The sequence below is a fragment of the Solanum lycopersicum genome, chromosome 1 (assembly GCF_036512215.1).
Source record: "Solanum lycopersicum chromosome 1, SLM_r2.1".
Taxonomy (NCBI): domain Eukaryota; kingdom Viridiplantae; phylum Streptophyta; class Magnoliopsida; order Solanales; family Solanaceae; genus Solanum; species Solanum lycopersicum.
The window spans coordinates 65181323-65194256 of record NC_090800.1 but is presented as its reverse complement, the minus strand read 5'-3'; the positions used below and the strand labels follow the sequence as shown (position 1 = coordinate 65194256).

General features: G+C 34.7%; 1 protein-coding gene across 1 annotated transcript; it reads left to right on the top strand.

Moving 5' to 3' along the window:
• Nucleotides 1-3869: 3869 nt before the first annotated feature.
• On the top strand, nt 3870-4894 carry LOC138344849 (uncharacterized). Its single transcript, XM_069294724.1, has 3 exons — nt 3870-4034; nt 4116-4264; nt 4381-4894. Exons 1-3 carry the CDS (start codon nt 3870-3872, stop codon nt 4892-4894), a joined length of 828 nt encoding a protein of 275 aa, XP_069150825.1.
• Nucleotides 4895-12934: the final 8040 nt, after the last annotated feature.

Here is a 12934-nt window from a genome sequence, read left to right as displayed (position 1 = left end):
ATGTCAAGAAAATGAAATGACTTTGTTCTGTCATTTTTTAAAATTCTTATGATAAGTGGAACTATCCTAATATTATTTATAAGAAGCTGAATAGTGATTTATCCGTGATGCCCATAAAAAAAGCAAGTTGAGGGAGAACTATAGAGAGAATAAAAAATGGTTCATAAAAATAAATTACTCTAATAATATCTAAAGAAAACGTTATACTTAAACACTAGAAGGTTAGACGAGAATTAGATATAATTACGTGTCACGATCCAAGCTTACACCCTCGACGTGACTGGAACTCGAAGTCCATTGTTGATCCCATAGCGAATCCTCATCCTGGCTGACTACATGCAAAAGACTCACTTAAGCATACAAAGCTTGAAAAGTGAAATAAAATTCATAAACTCGACTTTAGAAGCTTTAACCCAAATGAAAAACTTTGAATAAAATAATATATTCAACTAACCATAAAATAGGCAACTTTTGACATTTAAACATTTAATAAAATAAATGCAAAATAGAGACTCATTAACTGAACTGACTATCTATGAACGCCCTAACTAATAAAGATTGATGTCGGAAAAAGATCCACAACCTCCTAACTAAACAAAAAAGTAAATAAAATCCTCCGAAAGTAAGGAGGTCACCATAGCTAACTCAAACTCTTGGATGTATCAACGAAACTCCTGTTGATAATCCTGCATATATGTATCTGTATCATCAAAAGATGCAGGCCAATTGACTCAGTACGCGGAATGTACGAGTATGTAAGGGAAATTCTAAAGCACAACTTAAGCTTGATAATTGAATAAAAAGGAAACATACTTTTCTCTTTTAAACTCAACACAAATCAAGAATAAGATACTCTACTCAAACATTGGATATTCAACTCAAATATTAGATACTCAACTTCAAAAATATGATACTTGACTCAATGAAGAACAAACCAACTCAAAATACTTAACTCATAATACTTAACTGAACTCACTTCAATATAAAGCAGTTTAAAACAAGTAAATTATAAAGAAAAGTTGTTTAAAAACATGATATTAACTCAAGATAATAATATCGTAAAATACAATCATGTTCACTCTCAAAGTCTACTTGTGCAATGCATGAATTAAGTCCTATACCCCCACTCATGATAAACAGAACTCCTAGAGGAACAATGTAACTAATACTTTGTGAGTTTCTCTAACCGACAACCACCACTATGAACCTAAGTGGTGATACAACGTCTTGCCCACACTGCCAGAACTGTCCTATACCTTGCCATCGATATAGGACATCCTCTACCTAGTGGATCCACTTTTTCAACTTACGTGATCATCTAAAAAGTATGACATATAAATACCCATGTTGGCTACATGGTTTACAAGGGGACTTGAGTTATATGAACTCTCATTCCCATATCGGTGCTTAATATTTATCCCAAAAAACCTTTAGCTCATACTTTTAATAAAACTTTCTTCATTTGGGTTGAGATAATTTAATGAAACCTTTTGCTTTAAAAATCTCCTTTTGGAATTAATGTTCCTCCTTTTTAGTTCAAAACTCCTTTGGAAATAATGTTTTCTTAAATGTGAAACATCTATCACACTTTTGGGAATACTTAGTCCCCTTTTATAAACTTTAGAGAATTGAACTTAACTCTTGCTCTTTACTGAACTTGAAACTGAACTATTAGGGAATACTTAGTTGTTTATAACTTTTAAAAATTTAACTGAACTTTATACTCTTTGTTGACTTGAACATTACGTATTTAAAATAAAGTAAATATGTTTGTGAAAGACTTTAGAAAACTTTATAAACTTTACTTTGACTTGCTTTTTAACTTCTTGACTTGACTATTAACTTTCCTTGAATTGAAGTATGTATCCAAGGTTCATGATCTCATGTGTATGATTTCATGATTTTTAACTTTGAGGGTTCATACGGAATTATGAGCATGAACTTTTCAACTCGAGAACTATAAGATACTTCTGAACTCGAGGTGTTTCGACTTATAGATTTCATGCGGAATTATGGGCATCAACATTTCAACCCAAGGAATTCATGGTTAACATGTAATATTCCCACGATTAGAAATATAATTTCAAAGGTGTTAGAAACTTATTACTCAAGAGTTAGAATTCAAAGATACTACTTTTGCGGAAGTTATTGGCATGAACGACTGGACTCGATGGTCTAAATAACTAGACGTAACTCATGTATACAAGTCTTCTCATTCACTTACTTACTTCCTCAAATCTTAGCTCAAACTTTTTATTTGATTTCAAAAGATTCATGATTTAACTTAAAGCCTTTCTTGAACTCTACTCTTAACTCTATCTTGAATGAGAATTATGAATTCAAGAGTTATGACTCATGATATGAAGTATATACATGACATTTTATACTCATGAATACATACTCTTCACTTTTATAGTTACTCGCTTAAGTCTTGAAACAAGTTACTAGAAGTTGTGGAAGATTTCGCAAAAATACTTTCTTAGAACGCTTGAAAGAATTCTCAAAAATTAATATCAACTATACCTTTAATTTGCATTATGAATTAAAGTTTATGATAATGTTAGGACTGATTTTAGATGTTTAGAAGTAGCTTATATTTGTTAGAATAAAAAGGAGTGATGGTGCACTTTAAACGAACTCAAACGGAGCTACCGGAGGCAAACTGGACTGGGCGGACGAACCTGAGGCTATGGGTGGAATGGATCCCTAAATCTTGAAATAAAGAGAATAGTTTGGGATGCTCTTCCAAGTGCGACGCGTCAGGCCCCAACCCAGAATTTCTGCCAAGCATTTGTTCTCGTTTTCTCACCCTAAATCTCCTAAATTCGAACGGTTTCTTCCCCAATCACTTGAATTCAATTATTTAACTTAATTAAACTCTTATATAATAGAAAAAAACACTAAAATTACTTAATTTAATCTAAAAAAATCATCAAAAATCCAACACAACAAGATTTAGAATGAACTTCAAGAACACCTTTCAAGAACTCATCAAGAACTCTAATCTTTAAACATTAAGCATGAAATTTTGCTGAAAAATGCATGATTGGCACGTGGGTGAACTAAACTAACACTATGGAAGTTTACATACCTCTTAGGAATTAAACCCATGACGAGAATCCGCTTGAGCAGATTTAGTGGTAATCGATTTCCAATCTCCACTTGATCAGATTTAGTGGTGAGTCCTCATTCTCCGAGTACAACAATCATGAGTTTCATTTTAGTCTTTAGTCGATTAGTTTAAGTTTTTCTAGATTTAGTTGGGGCTTTTCCCAACATTTCTAGTCCAGTTTAGAGGCGTATATCAGACACAGTTACTTTCAACTTAGTGTTGAGTTAGTAACTTCATTATATTAAACTCATCAGTTTTCATATATATCAGTTTTAACATATGGGTATTCCCTATCTTGTGAGTTTTAAATTTATGATTTAGCTTCCACATTAGTTTATTATTTTAGTATGTTCATGATCAAGCCAGTAGGGTTAGCTTGGGATCACTTGTGGTCCTAGGTTCTGTGTTAGCGTCTTGGGGGTAGCTCGGGGCGTGACAGAACTTGGTATCAGAGCACTAAGTTCAAGAGTCCTAGGTGTCTGAAAAGATGCACTATGTAGAGTCCTTTTCATGGGTGTGAAGTGCACCACATCTAATGAGAGGGAGGCTATGAATTGTTTTACGAAAAACATCACTTTCTTGGTATTCCTATCGTGCGTGAGGTATGATCTTATTCCATTCAAACTTGAGGTTCTGCGTTTCTGATCGTGCCTCCTCGTAGAGCTAACGCTAGAAATGTAAATGCAGCTCCTCCAACCCAGATCAGGAAGTCTCAAATGCTGAGTTTAGGAATGCCATAAAGATGTTGAGTCATAGTATGACGAACAAAAATAATCGAGTTCATGCTCATGTGAATGAAAATGGTGGATTTGTAGCACCAAGGGTCCATGACTTTGTTACGATAAATTCGCCAGAGTTCTTAGGATCAAAGACTAATGAGGATACTCAAAATTTCTTGGACGAGATCAAGAACATCTTTGAGGTAATTCAAATCACTAGAAATGATCGGGTTGATTTAGAATCATACTAGTGGAAAGATGTGGCTCATATCTGGTACACTCAGAGGAAAGAGAATAGGGGTGAAAAGGCAGCTCATATCACTTGGGATTGCTTTAGTGAGACTTTTCTTGACAGATTTTCCCCAATGGTGTTGAGAGAGGCAAAGTCTCACGAATTCATGAACTTGAGGCAGGGTAACATGACAGTTCAAGAGTAAAGGATGAAGTTTAACCAACTCTCTAGCTATTCTCCTCACATGGTTGATAACTCAAGGGCTCAGATGAAAAGTTCTTTTACGGAGTGTCGAATTTGGTGAAAATTGAGTGCAGAAATGCGATGTTACTTACAGATATGAACATTGATAGACTTATGACTCATGCTCAGCAAGTTGAGGGTGATAAGCTTAGGCAACAAGCTAAGGAAAATAAGAAGGCTAGGACTGGGAACTATGACTATTCACAGCAGAAATCGGGTGGTGGAAATCGCTCGCAGGGTCAGCAGAAGTTTTCGGCTCAAGCCCCTTCATCAGTTAGTGTTCCATCCTTCAAGAATAGGTATGAAGAGAGGTGTAGAGAACTAGACTCTAAATCTCAAGGAAGTGTTTCAGGCACTAAGACTTACCCCACTTTCCCTACGTGTGGTAAGAAACATCCGGGCGAGTGTCTTGCAGAAAAAGAGGGATGTTTTGGGTGCGGTCAGTCTGGTCACATGTTGAGGGATTGTCCTTCTAGACAGGGTCAAAGAGGTGCTAATGGTAGAGCTCAGTCTACAACTTCAGCAGCACCAGCAAGTCGCCCAACTCAGCAGGGTAACTCATCTGGTAAAGGTGGCGGTCAACGCTAGAACAGGTTGTATGCTCTTCAGGCTCGCCAGGATCAGGAAGATTCTCCGGATGTAGTCACTGGTATGTTACGTGTCTTTGACCTTGATTTTTATACATTATTAGATCCAAGGGCTACTATTTCTTTTGTAACTCCTTACATAGTAATCCAATTTAACGTCAACCTAGACACTCTCTCACAACCTGTCTCAGTCTCTACTCCATTCGGTGACCCTGTTATAACTAGATGGGTATATAGAAATTACCCTATCATAGTCTCTCAGAAAGTCACCTCAGCAGATCTAGTAGATCTAAAAATGATAGATTTTGATGTCATTTTAGGCATGGATTAGTTACACTCATGTTATGCCTCAGTCGATTGGAGAACTAGGATTGTTCATTTTCAGTTTCCAGACGAACCAATCTTAGAATAGAAGAGTATTTATTTCTTACCTTAAGGCCAGAAAGATGATCTCCAAGGGTCATCTCTATCATTTAGTTTGGTGTAAGGATTCTAGCTCTAAATCCGCAACTCTTGAGTCAGTTCCAGTAGTTTGTGAGTTTCTAGAATTTTTTCAAGAAGATATTCCCAGAGTCCCTCCCGAAAAGGAAATCGACTTTGGAATTGATCTCCTTCTAGATACCCAACCTATTTCAATTCCTCCTTATAGAATGGCTCCAGTAAAGCTTAAGGAATCGAAAGAGTATTTGAAAGACCTTTTAGATAAAGGCTTCATTAGACCTAGTATTTCACCATTGGGTGCACCAGTGTTGTTCGTAAAGAATAAAGATGGTTCACTCAGAATGTGCATTGACAATATATAGGTAAACAAGGTCACAATCAAGAATCAGTATCCCATCCCCAGAATTAATGACTTGTTTGACCAAATTCAGGGTGCTAGCCATTTTGCAAAGATAAACCTCAGATCGGGTTATCATTAGCTCAAAGTCAGAAATAGTGACATTCCAAAAACCACCTTCAGAACTTGGTATGGTCATTATGAATTCGTAGTTATGTCATTTGGAATTACTAATGCTCCTATAGCTTTCATGGATCTGATTAACAATGTTTTCAAAATGTACTTGGACTTGTTCGTTATCATCTTTATTGATGATATCCTCATTAACTCTAGGAGTAAGGAAGAACATGCAAGTCATTTGAGAGTTATTATGCAGACTCTTAAGGATCCCCTATTTTTTTGCTAAGTTTAGAAAATGTGAGTTCTGGTTGCAATCCGTTGCTTTTCTTGGTCACATTATATCTAACGAAGGGATCCGAGTAGATTCACAGAAGATAGAAACAGTGAAGCAGTGGCCCATACCTACCTCTGCTACAGGTATCAGAATTTTTTTAGGTCTAGCGAATTATTACAGAAGGCACGTGGAAGGATTTTCATCCATAGCCTCACCATTGACTAGGTTGACTCAAAATATGGTCAACTTCCAACGGTCAGATGATTGTGAGAAAAGCTTTGCAGAATTGAAAACTAGATTGACTACAACTCGTCTTGACTCTACCAGAGGGTTCATCTGGTTATGTGATCTATTGTGATGGATCCATAGATGTCCTTGGTTGTTTGTTGATGCCACGAGATAAGGATATAGCTTATACTTCTACACAGTTTAAGGTGCATGGGAAGAACTATCTAACGAATGACCTCGAGCTTGCAGGAGTGGTGTTCGCACTCAAGATATGGAGACACAATTCAGTTACAAACTCATTTGTCCATGTTTAGTAGTAGGTTTAGCAGCTCACTTCCTCTATTGTATCTAGTTTAGTCTTAATTCAAGGACGAAAGTTCCCAAGGGGAAGATAATGTAACACCCTGTAGACAAAAAAGACCAAAAATTAGTTTTCAGAAAATCTACAGGTGTAACAGACGAGACCATCGATAGACCGTAGCCTGAACCACGGTCTATCCTGCTCAACCGTCGATAGGATCAGATACTCCCAAAAAACTCAGTCGCAAACAATTGGATAAGTCTTGATCGACGGACGAACCTACGGTCTTTAGGTCAGACGACGGTCCATAGTCCATGACTGTCAATCGAGAACCCCATTCACTCACTCTCTTACAAGAGCTACGGATGACCAACACGGTCTGTAACTGGACCTACAAACCGTAGGTCTGACCATAGGTGCGAAATTAGCAGACCTATAAATGGAAATGCAGTTGGGTCAACTTCAAATTGTCATAAGTCTTATCATCAATTTAACTAGGTGTCCCATTACCTAGCCACAGATAGATAATTGAATTATCTTTCCATATCCACTGACCTTGCTAAAATAAGACCTCTGAGTAAAAAGTTATGCTCGTTTTAGTAAAGTTCTGTCGAACAGGACCAACTGAGGGACCAACGAACGGGGCATCGGTTAATTGATGGAGCGTCAGTCTTGACCATCTATTGGCCCGACAGGGGTCTTTTGGTCTTTTCTCATTTCGTTTAAACCTTATGATATGTCGTTTTGACCCTAAATCATTAGATTTTAGTCAGTTTAAATATGGAAACATAACAAAAACATATCTAAGTCAAATAATTAAATTAAAACTTAGAAAATTAGAAGCAGGATAGGAGAAAATACACAAGAACCCTAGTTCAAGAACGCCACAAGTTCCAGCAGTTCCAACCCCGAAACTTAAGTATTTCTGTGGATTTCATCACAAGGTATTTGTTATTTCACTAGTGGGTTCCTTTCATCCATTGGGTCTCTAGTTCTTGGTCAGATTCTTGATTCTCTTGCCACAATTAAACCGAGGGTTTCTAGAACCTTGATACAACTTCATGAATTTATTAAATTTATGTTCCAAATCAGATTATCATGTTATTACTCATATTATCGCATGAATTTCAAAACGCTAGCTTTATATTTCTTTAGTTCTTGAAATACACATGCTAGGTCAGATATTTCAGATATACATGTCTCAGTTACAAATGCATAATTACCATATTAATTGTTGTATTCTCAGTTTGCATGTTCAATTTCGAGCTATCCAGTATTTACAGAAACTCAGACATAATCTGTAAATTTACAGAATTCATTGGGAGTAGCATAATACTGAGTTGGACTAGGGTTTAGCGTACCCAATAGTCCCAAAACTACTAGCCAAGTAGGTTGTAAGTTCCCTCTATGGGCAATCAGTTTAGTTATCATGCAACATGCCTTTATACCTCTGGTAGGGTGTGTTAGGTCCTCTCGATGAGGAATATCCATCATACTCCACATTTAGGTCATGTGGTTTTATTATCGGTTATTAGTAGCTCCCACAGATCAGTCACACTCTCTGCATTGATCATTTATCAGTACATTCAGCATTCAGTTTAAGCATGTTGTAAAATTGTCATTGCATCCAGTTAGGTCAGAATTTAGTATATCATGTTAGATTATTATACTTGCTTTTATGCTTGTTATATTTTATTTCAATTTTACTCTATCCTACATGCTCAATACCTTTCAAGTACTAACGCATACGTGCACTAAATCTTCTCGTGACGTAGGTTCATGTTCTCAGCATCCAGATCACGCATAGATCGATTTCCGATCTCCAGTTTAGCAGATTCAGTGGTGAGTCCTCATTCTCCGAGGACAACAGTCATGAGTTTCATTTCAGTCTTTTGTCATTTAGCTTCAATTTTGCTAGATTTAGCTGGGGCTTGTCCCAGCATTTCTAGTCAAGTTTAGAGGCTTATTTCAAACATAGTCAGTTTCAGCTCAGTTTTGAGTTAGTAACTTTATTGTATTAAACTCATCAGTTTTCATATATATATATATATATATATATATATATATATATATATATATATATATATATATATATATATATATATATATATATATCAGTTTTAGCATATGAGTATTCCCCATCTTTTGAGTTTACATATACGATTTAGCTTCCGCGTCAGTTTATTATCTTAGTATTTTAATGATCATGTTAGCAGGGTTAGTTTGGGATCACTGTGGTCCTAGGTTTGAGATTCGCATCTCGGGGGTAGCTCGACAAACTTGAATGAACAACTTTGAATAAAATAATATATTAAACTATCCGTAAAATAGACAGCTTTAGTCTTTCAAATATTTAATAAATTAAATGCAAAATGCAGACTCCTTAACTGAACTGGCTATCTATGAAGCCTCTAATTGATAAATATGGAAGTCGGGACAAGACGCACGACTTCCTAACGAAACTAAAAACTAAATGAAATCCTCCAGAAGCAAGGAGGCTCACCATAGTTAACTCGAACTCTTTGATGTATAAATAAAACTCCTGTTGATAATCTTATATACCTCTATCTGCATCATCAAAAGATGCATGTCAATTGGCTCAGTACGTGGAATGTATGAGTATATAAGGGGAATTTTAAAGCACAACATAAGATTGATACTTGAATAAAAAGGAAACATACTTATCTCTTTTAAACTCAACTAAAATAAAGAATAAATCAAAGTATAGATATTCAACTTCAAAGATATGATACATGACTCAATGAAGCACAAATTAACTCAAGATACTCAACTCATGATACTTAACTGAACTCATTTCAATATAAAGTAGTTTAAAACAGGTGCAGTATAAAGCTATTAAAAACATGATATTAACTCAAGATAATAATATCGTAAAATACATATCATGTTCCCTCTCAAAGTCTACTTATACAATGCATGAATAAAGTACAATACCTCCATTCATACTATGTAGATCTCCTTGAGGAACCATGTAACTAATATTGTGGGAGTTTCTCTAACTGACAACCACCATTATGAGCCTAAGTGGTGGTACAACGTCTTGCCTACGCTACCAGAACTATCTTATACCCTGCCATCATTATAGGACATTCTCTACCTAGTGGATCCACTAGCTAACCTTGCGTGATCACCTAAAACGTATGAAACGTTAATACCCATGTTGGTTGCATGGTTTACATAGGGATTTAAGTTATCTGAACTCTCATTCCCACATAGGTTCTCAATACTTCTCCCAAAACATACTTTAGCTCATATTTTTAATAAAACTTCCTTTTTATGGATTGAGATAATTTACTGAACCCTTTAGATTTAAAAAACTCCTTTTGGAATCAATGTTCCTCAATTTTAGTTCAAAACTCCTTTGGAAATCATGTTATCATAAATGTGAAACATTTATCCAATTTTTGGAAATAATTGTCCCCCTTTATAAACTCTAAAGAATTGAACTCAACTCTTGCTCTTTACTTAACTTGAAACTGAACTCTTAGGGAATACTTAGTTCCCTTATAGCTTTTGAGGATTTAACTCAGCTCTTTACTCTTTCTTTACTTGAAACTTAACTCTTATCGAATACTTAGTTCCCTTATAGCTTTTGAGAATTTATCTCAACTCTTTACTCTTTCTTGTATTGAACCTTAAGTCTTTAAAATAAAGTGAAAAGTTTGTGAAAGACTTTAGAAACCTTTATAAACTTTACTTTGAGTTGCTTTTAAACTTCTTGACTTGACTCTTAACTGTCCTTGAAATTAAAGTATGGATTCAAGGTTCATGATCTCATGTGGATGATTTCATGATTTTTAATGATGAGGGTTCATAAAGAATTATGAGCATGGACTACCCAACTCAAGAACTATAAGATATTTCTCAATTCGAGGTTGTTCGACTTATAAGATTTATACGGAAGTATTGGCATCAACAGTTCAACTCAAGGACTCCATGGGTAACATGTAATAGTCCCACGATTAGAAAGGTGTTAGAAACTTATTACTCCAGATTTAGAATTCGGAGATACTACTCCTCTCAGTTATACTCAACTTATGGAACTCATGCAGAATTTGTGGGCATGAACTGCTTGACTCGAAGGTCTAAATAATTATATGGAACTCATGCATACAACTCTTCTCATTCTCTTACTTACTTCCTCAAATCTTAGCTAAAATTTAATACTTTATCTCAAAAGATTCACGATTTTACTTAAAGTCTTTCTTTAACTCTACCCTTAACTCTCTCTTCAATGTGAATTATGAATTCAAGATTTATGGTTCATGATATGCAGGATCTAGGTGATATTGTAGATTCATGAATACATACTCTTCACTCTTATACTCTATTGGTTGAGTCTTAAAATAAGTTACTAGAATTTGTGGAAGACTCCTCAAAAAGGACTTTCTTAGAACGTTTGAAAGAATTCTCAAAACTTAACTCTCAACTATAACTATAATTTGAATTATGAATTCAAGTTTATGATCATGTTAGGACTGATTTTATATTTTTAGAAATAGCTTAGATTAGTAGAATTAAAAAGGAGTGAAGGTGCACTTTCAATGAACCAAAACGGAGCTATGGGAGGCAAATTGGACTGGACAGACAACCCTAGGACTATGGGTGGTGTGGACTCCCAAACCTTGACGTACAGAGATGGGGTTGGGTTGCTGTGGAAAGCTTGCCGCGCCAGGCCCCAACCCATAATTTCTGTCGAGCACTTGTGCTCGTTTTCTCACCCTAAATTGCCTAAATTCGAATGGTTTATTCCCCACTAAATTGGATTCAATTACTTAACTTAATTAAACTTTAATCTAATGGAATAAACACTAAAATTACTCAATTTGATCTCAACGAATCATCAAACTCCAACACAACAAGATTTAGAATAAACTTCAAGAACACCGTCCAATAACTCTAATCTTTAAATTTTACGAATAAAATTTTGCTAAAAAAGTACATGATTGGCGTGTTTGTGAACTAACGCAACATTATCGAAGCTTACATACCTCATGGGAATTAAACCCATGGCGAAAATTCGCAACTAAATTCAAGAACATCGACGAATGCCCTCATCTTTGCCTCTTCTTGAACTCTCAAATAAAACCCTAGGTGTTTATTATGATTATAAAACTGAACCTAAAGTATTAGACTCCTAAAATATGACTAAAAACGAGTTAAATCTTATTGGGTAAGGAAAAGACCAAAATACCCCTCACTATATTCGACTAACTTTCCTTCACTGGACAACCTAACTTCAAAAGGTCATATCTCACTCATCCGAACTCGAAATATAGAAAACTTGGAGGCTTTGGAAAGATAATTCAAAAATATTTACTATGGTTTCTTTTACAACACCTAACTCATCCCGTGCTAGGAGTTATAGTCGTTTGAATTTGACCCAAAACTCATATTTAACTGAACTCTCCAAATTTCATTTTTTTCCTATTTCCAATTTAATTCTTTTTGGAACTCTTGGTGCTAAATCTAGTGAACATACCTTAATACTTAAGAAAATTTTAATTTCTTGGTGAAATCTCACTCATTTGGATTAGCGGCTCAAGTCTTAGTTCAAATTTTTTTCTGGGGTGTTACATTACGAACAAATTTAAGAGCATAAGTTTCAACTAAAAAGTAAGTATTCAAGCATGATATTTTGTTGTTAACTTAATTATAATCATAATTCTCGTAACGCAAGAATATGAAAAGTTCTAATTTATAAAAACAATGTATATATCATCATCATCATTATATATATTGCCCCTCCACTCAATAAAAAATTATAAACATCTAATTAATTGAATATTAAATAAAAAGAATATTATATAGTAAATGTTCAAAGTGGGATAGTATAAATCAAAAATTGAAAGACGAAAATGTCTATAGAAATCGATAGACATTTGTACCCCTTTTTAAAGACTTAATAAGTTATTCTATATTTAATAATATTAAATTGTATTACTTTTTATCATCAACGTCGAATTAAAGGTTCACTATTGCGATAAATAAAAATATCATAAAAAATTTAATCAAATATTATACAATCATATTTTAATTACTTGAAGGTTGAATGCAACTTCACCACAGTACAAAATATATGGTCCTTCATTGAATTAAAATTATATTGTTTAAATAACATAAATACTGAGTAAATAGAAAATTCAATAATCATATTTTAAACCTCCTCATTCAATTCTCTCGATATGTGTAAAACTAATTACTAGCTCATTACGTACTTTTGTAAGTAACTCTTACACAAATGAGAAGTTGCACAATTTCTTCTTTAATGAGTCAATTTTATTTTTTCACCTATTATGACCACAGGTAATATAACTTA

Excerpts from the sequence above, each read along its gene's own strand:
- LOC138344849 (XM_069294724.1), top strand. The coding sequence starts at position 3,870 with ATGACGAACAAAAATAATCGAGTTCATGCTCATGTGAATGAAAATGGT. Across the intron at positions 4,035-4,115 it reads AGATCAAGAACATCTTTGAG|AGGAAAGAGAATAGGGGTGA; the intron begins GTAATTCAAATC and ends TGGTACACTCAG. Across the intron at positions 4,265-4,380 it reads GGTAACATGACAGTTCAAGA|AAATGCGATGTTACTTACAG; the intron begins GTAAAGGATGAA and ends AATTGAGTGCAG.